Source organism: Fulmarus glacialis, unplaced genomic scaffold, assembly GCF_000690835.1.
Source record: "Fulmarus glacialis isolate BGI_N327 unplaced genomic scaffold, ASM69083v1 scaffold21701, whole genome shotgun sequence".
Classification (NCBI taxonomy): Eukaryota; Metazoa; Chordata; class Aves; order Procellariiformes; family Procellariidae; genus Fulmarus; species Fulmarus glacialis.
The window spans coordinates 1-11,993 of record NW_009193683.1 but is presented as its reverse complement, the minus strand read 5'-3'; the positions used below and the strand labels follow the sequence as shown (position 1 = coordinate 11,993).

Here is an 11,993-nt window from a genome sequence, read left to right as displayed (position 1 = left end):
CCTCCCTAATTACTGAGTGGGAGCAAGACAATTCTATGCCTGTTTTCAAACCACGCATGTACTAAGCAGCCTGCTGACAGACTGTGAGGTGGAAGAAGCCACACACAGTTTTGCCTTGTACAAAGCAGTAATTTTCAATAAACTTAGAGAATCTTCATATTTCAAAATGCATTTGCTTCTGCTGATGATCACTCCACAGTGGAATGGACAAACAGATAGTCAGAGCAACTGCATGAGCTTGTTTCCTGAGGAACCAAGGCACAGATACAGCCCCTTGGCATCAGCCGAGATCTTGTCTCGTAACTCTGACTTTTATTCTGGCTTCTAATCTTAATTCACAGTTTAAAAAGTTATACATTTTTTGAAAAAACTCACCGTTTTATTACGAAGTCTAATTATATCCGAAACAGAGCCAGCTCCACAGTATTCCATAACAATCCATAGATCTGTGTTCTTAAAATAGCTGCCATAGTACTTGACAACATAGGGACTAGATGGAAAAAAAAGTTAGATAAACAGATGAATTCTTAGTAGGGAAAAAAATCATCATCACAAATGCTGTTAAAAATTACAGTTTGACACACACTAACACAGCTAAAGAGCAACTGTAATAAATACATTTTAAAACTGTAATCAGCTTAACCAATGCCTTGTTAGAATGAAGTCTGACTGCTTAATAAAATTATAAAGGCACTACTGTATATATCACAAGCGTTCAGTGATCTTCAAATACACCCATGTTTTCCTGGTTTTGCAAGCATGAACTTATTTCAAGTACAGATCTAGATTCTATATGTACTAAAATCTAAATGTACTAAATTTAGTACATTTTGCATGTACTTGTATGGAAATTCATTCATTTCCATATGAAACAGAATCTAGTGTTGGTTTGAACAAGACTTCTGGATTTGCAAGTGCATTTTCATATTTTCATATTGAAGTGTCTCATGTGAAGAGATAGTACTGTCATAAACAGAACATATTGCTTTTCTTCTCATCAGCTTGTCACTTGACATAATGCTTCCTCAAAGGCACTTGCAAAAGAAAGGCAGAAATACATGTGGTAAACATAACAAGGATCTTCCTTCAGAAGAGTGATTAGACAGTGTATTTATGGAAACAAAGGGTTGGAGGTTTTTTTGCAGGAACTTAAGCAAAGGAGGTTACAGTTAGATTGCCATCCATCTCCCAAGAAAGTCAGGAAGTAAGATACTGAGAACTCAGACAGTGGCTTCTGGTCAGAACACCTGTATTGGGGGTTGGAATCAAACACTACTTTGTTTTGGAGCAAGGAACTGCATTTTAGGAACAGCATGTTTGGCAGCAACATTTTTTGTTAGAAAACTGATGTAAGAAAAAGAGAGGACCTATGGTTGCCTCCTGCAACATGATGCTATCTTTATAAAAGATAGGTCAAAACTATCAGCAAACTACTTCATTAAAGAGCGACTGTTAGTACTATAGGAACTTGCCTTTACAGAAGGCAAGGTGGGTCAATTCCCTCCTAACTAGTCAAAATGTCTACCAAACAAGTAGGGCATACTGATCTTACCCCTTATAAATTCCTGAAGTGCGGAAGGTTACAATTACTTCTAAAGAAAATCCACTGATTTTCATTACCATCTCTTGCCAGATTTACACTATGCTAGTATTCCCAGCAAAAAAATGTGTATATTATTACAAATCAGGACAAGATAATCTTGTCAAAACATTGAGTACTGTGCAATCTCAAAACACTGTTCATATTTGCTTAAAGCCTTGTCCCAGTTAACTACTGGGCCAGCCTTTTCCATATCAACTGCTTGTCTTAGAATCTACATTTTTCCCCTCAGAAGAGCTTCAGCACATGAAGTGTAGCTAGTTCTAAAAACAGGCACGGAGAAGAAAGAAAGGGTGAAGTGTTAAGATTTAATCATCTTTTATTTGAGATGCTGCAACAGCTCAGTGCTTTTCTGTAATATCTGTGGAATCATCACATGTGAAAATAAAGTACTAAAAAGTGCATCATCCTTCCCATCAGTACTGCACAGGATTCGATTTGCACGAAGGCACACAACATATACAAGCACATGGTACAGAGCTGCAGCCCAACCCTTCTTTTTGACCAGAGAATGGCTGTATTTGTCCAGTGAAGGAAGAGTTTGTGTTCTAAAATTCTGAACTCTTACAAAAAAAAAAAAAAAGTTATACAATAGTACATGTCCAGTAGATACCAAATGCACCATGTTGTTCAAAGAAAAGCAGGAAACAAAGAACAAGGGCAGAGAAAAGGGGGGCACGACAGGGACAAGGGACACAGGAATGAGACAGTGAGTAGGCCCACCTAGGACAAGAATGAAAATGGCACAAGAAGCATAGTACAAAAAGAAACGTGAAAAATTTAGAAGATTCTCAAGTATCACCACTTCTTTTCTTTGCCAGTATATTTCACAGACATTTTTAAGTATCTGTTTCAATCCTCATCTAGTACTAACAGACATGCACACACTACAATCCACACCACTGCTTCCAGTCAGCTCACATGGCTCAAGCCTATGTAGCAACTAAGGGCTGCTATCCTATCGCTGACCCCACAGAAGAACTCTTTCTGAGAATTTATGAGGTGCTATTTTCCAATTTATTCAATGTCTTCCCTTATGTAAGGCGAAAGAAATGACGCAGGGGAGATAAAAAGAATTAAGAGCACAGCAACAAGAAGAATCAAAGTAAATATACTTTAACTCCTCTTCCAGTGCACAGGAAGAGCTGAGGACCTACTCTGGGGATCATATCCAGTTCCACAGTCAAGCAGACAAACAAGACTCCAATTGGCCAGAAAGACAAAAATAGTTTCACAGGGACTAAAAGGATTAAAAGGAGCCCCAAACAAAATTCAAGGGTCCCAAATCCTTTTAGTATCACCTGAAATAACCTTATCACACATCTTCGTGGAATGTGGGAAAAAACATAAATCCTTCCTTTTCCTCCTGTTCCCCTGCCTACACATTTAACAAGCTTCTAGTGTTCAGAGCAGCCAATGCCAGAAGGGAACGGATTACGAGGTGTGTTCATAGGTCACAAATACTCAGATCAGGGCTTGCAGGCAGAGGTTCTAAAGAAGTTTGAAGAACAGTTGCATTCTCATGTGCTAGATACAATGTACTCTGAGGTCTCTATCCCTATATTTAACGATAAATATCTGAACCTTCTCTCCTCCTTCATGACCCCATAGACAGGATACTGTGGAGCAGTACAATCAAGCTCCATGTAACACCTGAGCAAAACATTCAGCAACAAATCTGAATGAATTCAGACTGCATTAAAAAGATTATCTTTAAATCTGGGATGAGTACTGCTCATTGCCAAAAAAGAGTAAATTTTTCATTTAAAGACAGAACTTCAACATTGACACACCACAAAAGCACAAACACAATTGAGAAATAACAGACCGCTTGCCATAATACAATTCACCAAGTTAATGACTACAGTAATCAATATTTTAAAGCAAGTTTCTCCTAACTAGAAATGCAAACAGGAAAGCTTTGCACTCAAGTCGCAAACAATAGACTCTTGTACCACTGATCAGACTTGAATAAAGACTCACCCTAGCGAATCTGACTTAGAAATTACACCCAAAACCTTAAAAGATTATCCCAAAAAAAATATACGAATAAAAAATTCATAACTCCATAGAACAGAGGAAATGCAAAATAATTTCTACATCCTTGCAGACACTTGATGTTAAGGCTTCCATTCCGACAATACTAGCAATCATAAGATACATTATTTGTGAACCAGTGTAAGGTAACAGTCCTTCTTCAGACCTATTAGAAAATTGTTCACTTTTTAAAAAGTATGTTCCTGCATGAAAGAGGCAACTGATAGAAAACTATTTTGGAAGTTAACTGCTACCCATTAATCTTGCGCTAGAAACATCTTTATCGATCTTCTGAAACAGGTAACTCTGAATTCACAAGGCCTAAGACATTTACAGGAAATATTAACCTTCGGACTTGCCAATGCAAGTAAAGTGAAGCAAGCATGGAGAATTCTAAGCAGAGGCAAGTACTTATTCTTTCAACAGTTTCTGTTATGTACAGTATTTGTACTTCCTTCAATCCAAGCTAAGGGTAGGAGGAGGTCCACAAAGTGGTTCCTTTAAGTAAATTGTCCAACACAGACTGCTTTAATTTTCCATATAAAAAGAGTTTGCAGCTGCATATATTTCAGTTATATTCACAAGTACAAATACAGTTTCACACAGACTCTTAGAATGGGAGCAGAATTGTCACACCTACCTGTCACATTGTTGCATTATAGAGATTTCTTTAATTATTTCTTGAAGATCTGACTCCACGGGCACCTGTTTAATTGCTACAACTTGTCCAGACTCTTTGTGTATTGCTTTAAACACGCTACCATAAGACCTAAAAATAAAAGAGGGAAATTTTTTTAAACAAGATAAACTGCTTCTCATTTCCATTATGCCAAAACTTTAAAAAGTCATAGAAGCCATATATTCATGCAGAAGCTTGAGGGTTTTTCAGGCTGCAAAAAATTCAGTTCTATCGGGACCTCAGGATAGACGTGCCTCTGAAGAATGAATCTTTGTCAAGATGTAGTGTATCTAACTCCAGTACAGGTGCAACCACCTTTGCTGCCTTAATAAACAATGGACATCAAAAATGCATAAATGTATTTGGGGAAGCCTGGAAGTCTACTGTATTTGCTTTATTAGTAAAACTTGTCTAGAGAAGGACAATTCCTTAGGACATTTACAGTCACTCTCCCTGTAACTTAATATCCTGACACATGCTTTATATACTGCTTCCCTCTGATCCCTCATAAATGGCAGGACTTACCCTTCACCAAGTTTCTCCAGAACATCAAAGACTTCTTCAGGCTGCTTAGTTAAACTATCTTCACTTAGCTTTTTCAGTTTGCTAAAAGAAAGACAAAAGTTATTTGTTTGTTTGGAGGGGAAAAGACACAGAACGCAAGCAAATTTTCATACAAGTGAGCAGACAGGAAAAAAAAATAAAGAAAAACATATTCCAATTAAAATAAAACACCCAATTAAAGTGCAGTAATAAAATTTTAATCAGCCATCATGTAAGATGGAGAAAGTTATGACAATTTTTGTCATTATCACTTTCCCACTAATGTTTGTTCAATTGAAAGCAGCATGGGACCAATTCACCGTCCAAACCACTTCCTTTGCTAAAGTAGAAACAGCCAAAGAATACCATAAAGCTCACCTTTCATCAAAAAAGCAGCCAGCATGCAAACACATGCTCATTACTGCCTAAAGTACACCATGTTGTTACCTAAGAAAGTATAAACCAATCCCTCACCCACATGAAGTACCCACTTTCTAAACTATACCACTGATAAGCCAGTGAATTACATCAAGTTGAAAGCAGAACCCAGAGTCAAGATGACTCTGGGAGCATATCATAGCACTTCACCTTCACAGGTGGTAGCAGAACACTGAACTTCCAGGAGTTGAGTACTCTAAGAGTTGTCGGGGCAGTCCCTTTTGCATCTTTGTGAATGTACATAGGGACAGGTGCAAGAAAATGTCTAATTACATAACACCACCATATTTTGCTCTCCAGTTCTCCCTCACACAGTCTCAAATCACTCAGTACCACCCTACGATTTCTTCGAGCACCTTCAATCCACTCTTACCACTACTCTTTGTCCTTTACAAGCAGTCCTAGCCTTTCCCCAGTCTCCAGCATTCCAATCTATCCAGCCCCCCCCAGACTACTGGCAGATCTCAGAACACAACTTGGCTGCAAGCTTGCAATGGAGCTAACACTGAACATAGAACAGGAAAATATAACCACACACACATTGCGGTGAGGCCGGGTGGCTGCAACATGTAAATCCTTCACCCTAAAAGTTATGGGGAATTTTGCCACAAGACTGAAATAACAAGTTAACTCTATATGATAGCCAAGGGTACTATTAAAGTAGAAGATGAGCTGAAGAATAGCTAGTGCTGTAGTGTTAGATATAGACAATGTATTCCATATGTAGGAGGAGGAAAAAAAAAAGAAACTTTTGAAGCACAGCAGATCATTGAGAACTTATGGAAAATACGTTATCCTGTGACACTTTCCTGGAAATGAATACAAAATAGGGAAAGGGAGGAGGGCACAGGCAGAAAAGATTGTCAAATCTAACACTGGAAGAACAGTGTTCAAAAGAAACTCCTTCCTATTAAGAGATGCAATTCTGTGATATAGAGAACTCACAAAAAACACAGTGAAATGACTGATAAAGGAATTCTTGAGTCAGAAGAGACTTGTTACTGCCAACCATCTAAGTAAAAACAAAAATTTAAAGTTATTATATACGCACACAGGTCATGTGGATTGGTGTTAAACAAAGAAAGCAAGGTGGGGGAAGAGGGTGTACACATTTATATATCAAAGAACTATTTCACAGATGTAGCAATTATATGAATACAAAAAGCATCCACAATCAGTAAGGAAAGGTGCATGAACTGCTGAAAAGACCATGCAGTTTGCTACAGCGAACAGGTAGGAAGCAGGAAAGCATGTGTGTTTAAGGGAGAATAAAAATCTCCACAGCAAAGGAAAGGTACAACTTATGAACACGAAGAAAAACAGCAGAAAACTCAAATGAGAGCAGCTAAATAAAGTCTGCAAAAGTGGACAGGAATACATAACAACTCTGCTTTCTTTTTCACCCTCTCTCAGCTTTTGTTAGGGACTAGAAAGCAGAAAGATGGAACTTAAATCTTGCAGGGAAGCACACATTTCAAAATTTCAAAAAGAACAGGGGAAAAAAAAAAGATTTTGCAGGTAGATATTAAAGAAACAAATCATTCATTTTCCTTCTTTTGCTTCAAATTCTTTTTTCCCCTCTGATCAGGTTATCTGCAGCCTTAAATGCAGCGTTCACAGAATAAGTTACTGCAATCATTCTTTGCTTGCCACCAACAAAAAGCATGCACGGTGTATTTACGATACCAGCAGAGCCTCAAAAAATAAAAAGCATGACCATTAGCTGAGTCTCTCACTTGATCGAAGAGCTGCGTAACAGTAGACATACTCAACAGAACAGCAGAGGGACTGAACTTTTTAGTAACTGCAAGAGAAGAGAAAACATACAGTAACCTCAACCAAAGATGTCTAAGAAGAGAACACTTCCACCTGCTCATCGAAAGAGCCTGCTAAAATGGGAAGGGGCGGGGGGGAATCCACATCAAAAGGGTTCCAGCAGCACCATTAATGCCAAGGCATTGGGAGTGCTTAACAGCCATAAACTGATCAAAACCAATATCACTGTCAAATAACAGATTATCTGGAGTACTTAAGAGGCAACCTAGAGACCAAAGAAATAAGCATTCTGTAGTTTTAGAACTATTTTCACATTATCCAACTCTGACAAACATGTTATGAGACCAAATAACACTTAACACTAAGGCAGCTAAATACTAAACCTATTTAGAGGAAGAAAGATACATCAACCTCAGGAATTGCATCACCAAATACACTGCTCAAAGTACTTCACATTCCTTTACAAATATATTGTAAGAGTACAGATGCTAGGTCCGGTGTTCAAGTGACAGTATTACCATAGAAAGATCCTAATGACTCAGACCATTTAATGATTTCTATTTCTGTAAGTTTAATAGAATTCCCAGCTCTTGAACTACAGAACAGCATGCGATATATCCTGAAAGGGTTGCAATAAAGAAAGCGTTTATGAAAACTTCAGGAGAAGCAAGGAGTAGGAAGACAACTGTTGTAACCGGCTGTAAAGCACTAAGTAGAATACAAGAAGAAAAGACTAGAAATATTATCTTATTATACTGGTTAAAAACAAGCAACTAAAACTTGGGACAGAGAAACACATCTAAGACTTCAGAATGAATCAGGACTTGTTTGTGTGCGTGTGTGTCCTACTATCCACACTTTGAAAATGTGCAAGATAAGACATACAGAGCCAAACATTTCAGAAGGATCACTGCTTTTTTAAAAGCATTAAAGTGTTCTACGTGGGAAGTGAATACTATAAGCACCCAGCAAAATACCTATCTGCTAAGGCATGACAATTGGGGGGGGGCAGCACAAGGGACACAACTGAAGAAACAAAGGGCTCAAGAACAATCAGAGAGAAAGAAGGTGTCTCATTCCTCTCCCTCATGGGTCCTCTACTTTCATAACACAAGTGTTTAAAACAGAACAAATAAATCAGTAAATTCAGGCACTGTTTTATTCTGGTCACAGGATACAAGTGCCATATATATATGTATGTGTCTGTGAGAAAGTCTAAAGGAGATGTGCAGAAGACAAGCATAAAACCTGTCAAATACATAGTTTTTAATCTCTCCCATCTCCTGCTTTTGTTTGCTCTAGAAAATCATCAGATAGTAACTATGGGCTATTTCAGTAGTTTTCCAGGAGAGCTGTGCAGGAGGACTAACTAACCTACAATTCTGGGACAACAAGAGTTGTCAAAAAGATTTTCTTGTTCCAAGCAGGTTTGACTTTCTGAGTAACACCTAGTCTCTTAAACAACAAAAATACATCCTAGCAAAGAATTTTACTTTCATAAATCCAGTTGATGTGAGAAAACAGTCATACTTAGCGTCATTTGAGTATGTCAGCAAAACTCCACATAACCAAATGTAGAAAAATCTAGAAACAGCAAGAGGCACCCAAGACTACCAATCCTAGCATGAAGATCAGAAAAATCTGGATTGGGACCTGAAAGAGCAAGAGATGGTTTTTTTCCCCCCCAACATGAAAAAACGAAGCATGAGTTTAGTGTCCTATGGTCATTATGTGCAGACTTTACAAAATAAATTGGTGATGTGCTACAGAAGTAAGCATTAAAAAAATCCTGAAAACTAACAGAGAAAAACAAAGAAGGACTAAAGAATAGAACTCCATCAATTACTGTCATGAGTTATGGAAAACTGGACAGCTGCTCCATGAAACATGAATATATGCGGTTTATTTTGCAGAAGAACTAGCATATTGAAACATTTAAAAAGAATGGCTGGGATCAATTATACTGATATATTAAAACAGAAGCTAGTAAGAGAAATCACTGCAGTCATCAGAAATAGAGGTGGCATGTGAAAGCCTTGAGACATTTACACTGCTTTACACCGTTCACAGAAATAGAAGCAAGTTTAAGACAGTCTACATTGTTGTATTGTGTACTTATATTTAGTTTTCTACCGAGAAAACCCAAGCAAACTTACACTTCTGTCACATCAATTTCAGAAGGAACTTGACAGTTGTCATCCATATGACCTTACATGCCCATTGACACAAAAATTAAAACCAGCATATTTTTCCCAGACAGTTCATATTTTAAAAACAAGTTTTTCCTTTCCCACAAAACTTAAATTTCAGTGAAAATTAAACTGCCTGAGTTTAAAGAAAAGATTGGAAAACATTAATTAACAAGCTCCATGCTTGTTAAGAAGCCTTTTATTTGACAGCAGCGTGCAGGAGATGGGCAAGATTAAAAACTATGTATTTGACAGAAATGCATCTCTAGCTACTTTTCTTTTCACTTGTATTCAATCTATCTCCTCATACCTGTGTATGCCAATATATACAGAGAAATGCAACAATAATAACAGGGGAAAATTACAAGACTCGGAGGAAAATTTTGTAACTGACTATTTCAAGAGTGAATGTCCTTTTTTGTGAGGGAAAGAAGTATAAAGCACATCTGAAATACAGTTAGAAATTCAGATGTAAGAGAACACTGTGTTAACTACTGTACAAATTGTTCAATATAAAATCAGAACACCTACTCTAAATTATTTTTAAAAATAAACAAAATTATTCTGAAAAGACCTCCTCCTTAGAAGTCTTTTATTACCGTTGCAGTACATTGGTCAAACAAGAAAGGCTGGTGACTTTGACATCATCCCCACTTAAAAGCCACAGTGGCCTAGCCTGTCACTTGGGCATCATCACTGCTACTTTCTGAAGGGCTGTTTTCAAGATTTACACAACACACAACTGTGTGGTGTGTTCCTTTACAGGGAAGGGAGGAATAAGAGTGCCCTATACCTGTGAGAACACTGGGATTCTAGGACATCCATGCAGCTTTGAAGTGTTCATATGAAATTCTTGCCACCTCTAGATGAATGTCTTGCAGTACAGATATAATGGCAAGAGATACCTGTCAGTAATTGCTCCTGTGGACAGCAGGCACCAACGTAAAGAAGTCTATTTCACCAAGTAAACATGGCGTGTCCATCGCAAGCCACTACTGCATCCAAGGCAGGCATCAAAAAATTCCGCCAACAAAAAACAACCTCTACTCCTCCTAGACTTGCAGAAAGAGAGGGTGGCCTAGCAGAATACTTGGGAATGCCAAACAACCAGAAAACTGTAAAAAACAACAGATAAAGGGGATACATATGCACATTTATGAAAAACTTGGTTCAAATCTTATGAAAACCCGAGTTAGTACCTTATGAAAAACTGAGTTCAAATCTTCCCTCGCACTAGAGAAACAAATCCATTAAGTTCTTATCACATTCAAATTTCCAGAAATAAGCTTCAAAAAACATGGAAAACATAAAAACACGCCAGAGATTTTAGAGGTTCTCTCATTAGCTTTCTAATTCTTCCTGACTGAATCTAAAGATTTAAACAGCTCCTCACTTTCAATTAGGTCAGACACACACCTCCAGCTTGGTAATAAAGTTAGAGCAACCCCAGATCTTCCAAAAAAAATCTTGTAGGTTATGCTAACTTCAAGTTTTATTTTCAATCCTTTGATATCACCAGATCCCAAGCTTTGCACTGGTGGTGGTAACACTGATTACTCCTCAAACATTCCCATTTCTTCTCCTAAACCCTTGCTGGTGCCTGTCCCAATCCCTTTATTTGACACATGCAGCACCGTCATTGCCTGCCAAAAACACTCTACATATAACAACTACGAATCAATTCTTGGTCAAAGTTTTCAGCAATAGATACTGTTCCATTGCCTGCTAAAAACACTCTGCATAACAATTACTAATCAATTCTTGGTCAAAGTTTTCAAGTAGTAGATACTGTTACTTGATGTATTATTGGAGGGAAAAACAGTAGAAGTTCAAGACTGCATTATTCTCAAGTCCTGTCATTCTGCAGGAAGCTGTTTTAAAGAATTTTAAAGGTTTTAAAATGTAGAATGTAAATGTTTTAAAGTAGAAGGTAAAAATTTATTTATTATCTTCTACCACCAATTTATATCCTGTAGTCTCTAGATCCTTCACTAAACAGGAAGCAAGAGCAAAGTATTTGGAGCTCTAAGACAGTAAGTATATATGTAAACCATGTAACTACACGCTTTATACCACACAACTACATTCTATGTAGTATATAACTACATCCAAGAAAGGATTGTTCCAATTTAAATATACAATTAAATTTAATACCATTAAATACAATTAAAGCAAAATTATTTTGTGCACTAAGATGACAGTGTCACATTTAAAGCAAAAGCTCATGGTTTCACATCAATACACATGCACACAAAAAGAATTCAAATGATAAATGCTCAAAAAAAAAACCACCAAAGACATAGTAATTAATATGACCAGATAGCCTATATATTCCAGAAAACACATCTGCTGTGGGAATACTCCTGATTTTTGCCTCTTCCCACTCCCTGATTTGCAATTGCAACTATGCAACGCCCACCCCCACAAGCATCTCTCCACCAGCAGGACATAAGGGCACTTTCTAACGTGGAAAGATAAGAACAACTACTTATGTCGGTTTCTTCCATAGACCTGAACTATAAAGTGCGCAGACCCCCAGGCCACAAAGGACTCTTCTCGGCGATGAAGCTTCCCTCATTCCACATTAAAATGTTCCTCCTGCAACTCAACCAGCCCCTGAGGGTTTGGTTCTACCTGGACATTTATCCAGGACGGTTATTTTGGGGAGCTCCCCTACAGAAGACCTTCATCAACGCAATACAACCCCTCCGGCCGCTGGGGAGGTCTCAGC

General features: G+C 37.8%; 1 protein-coding gene across 1 annotated transcript; it reads right to left on the bottom strand.

Moving 5' to 3' along the window:
- Positions 1-375: 375 nt before the first annotated feature.
- On the bottom strand, positions 376-9,276 carry LOC104083888 (serine/threonine-protein kinase 3-like; the record flags this gene model as incomplete). The annotated part of the gene is made up of 4 exons (XM_009587544.1): positions 9,230-9,276; positions 4,842-4,922; positions 4,278-4,406; positions 376-490 (listed from the first exon to the last, which is right to left on the bottom strand). Coding segments are annotated over exons 1-4 (372 nt in total), but the record flags the coding sequence as incomplete, so codon positions are not given.
- Between the last annotated feature and the right edge of the window lie 2,717 nt (positions 9,277-11,993).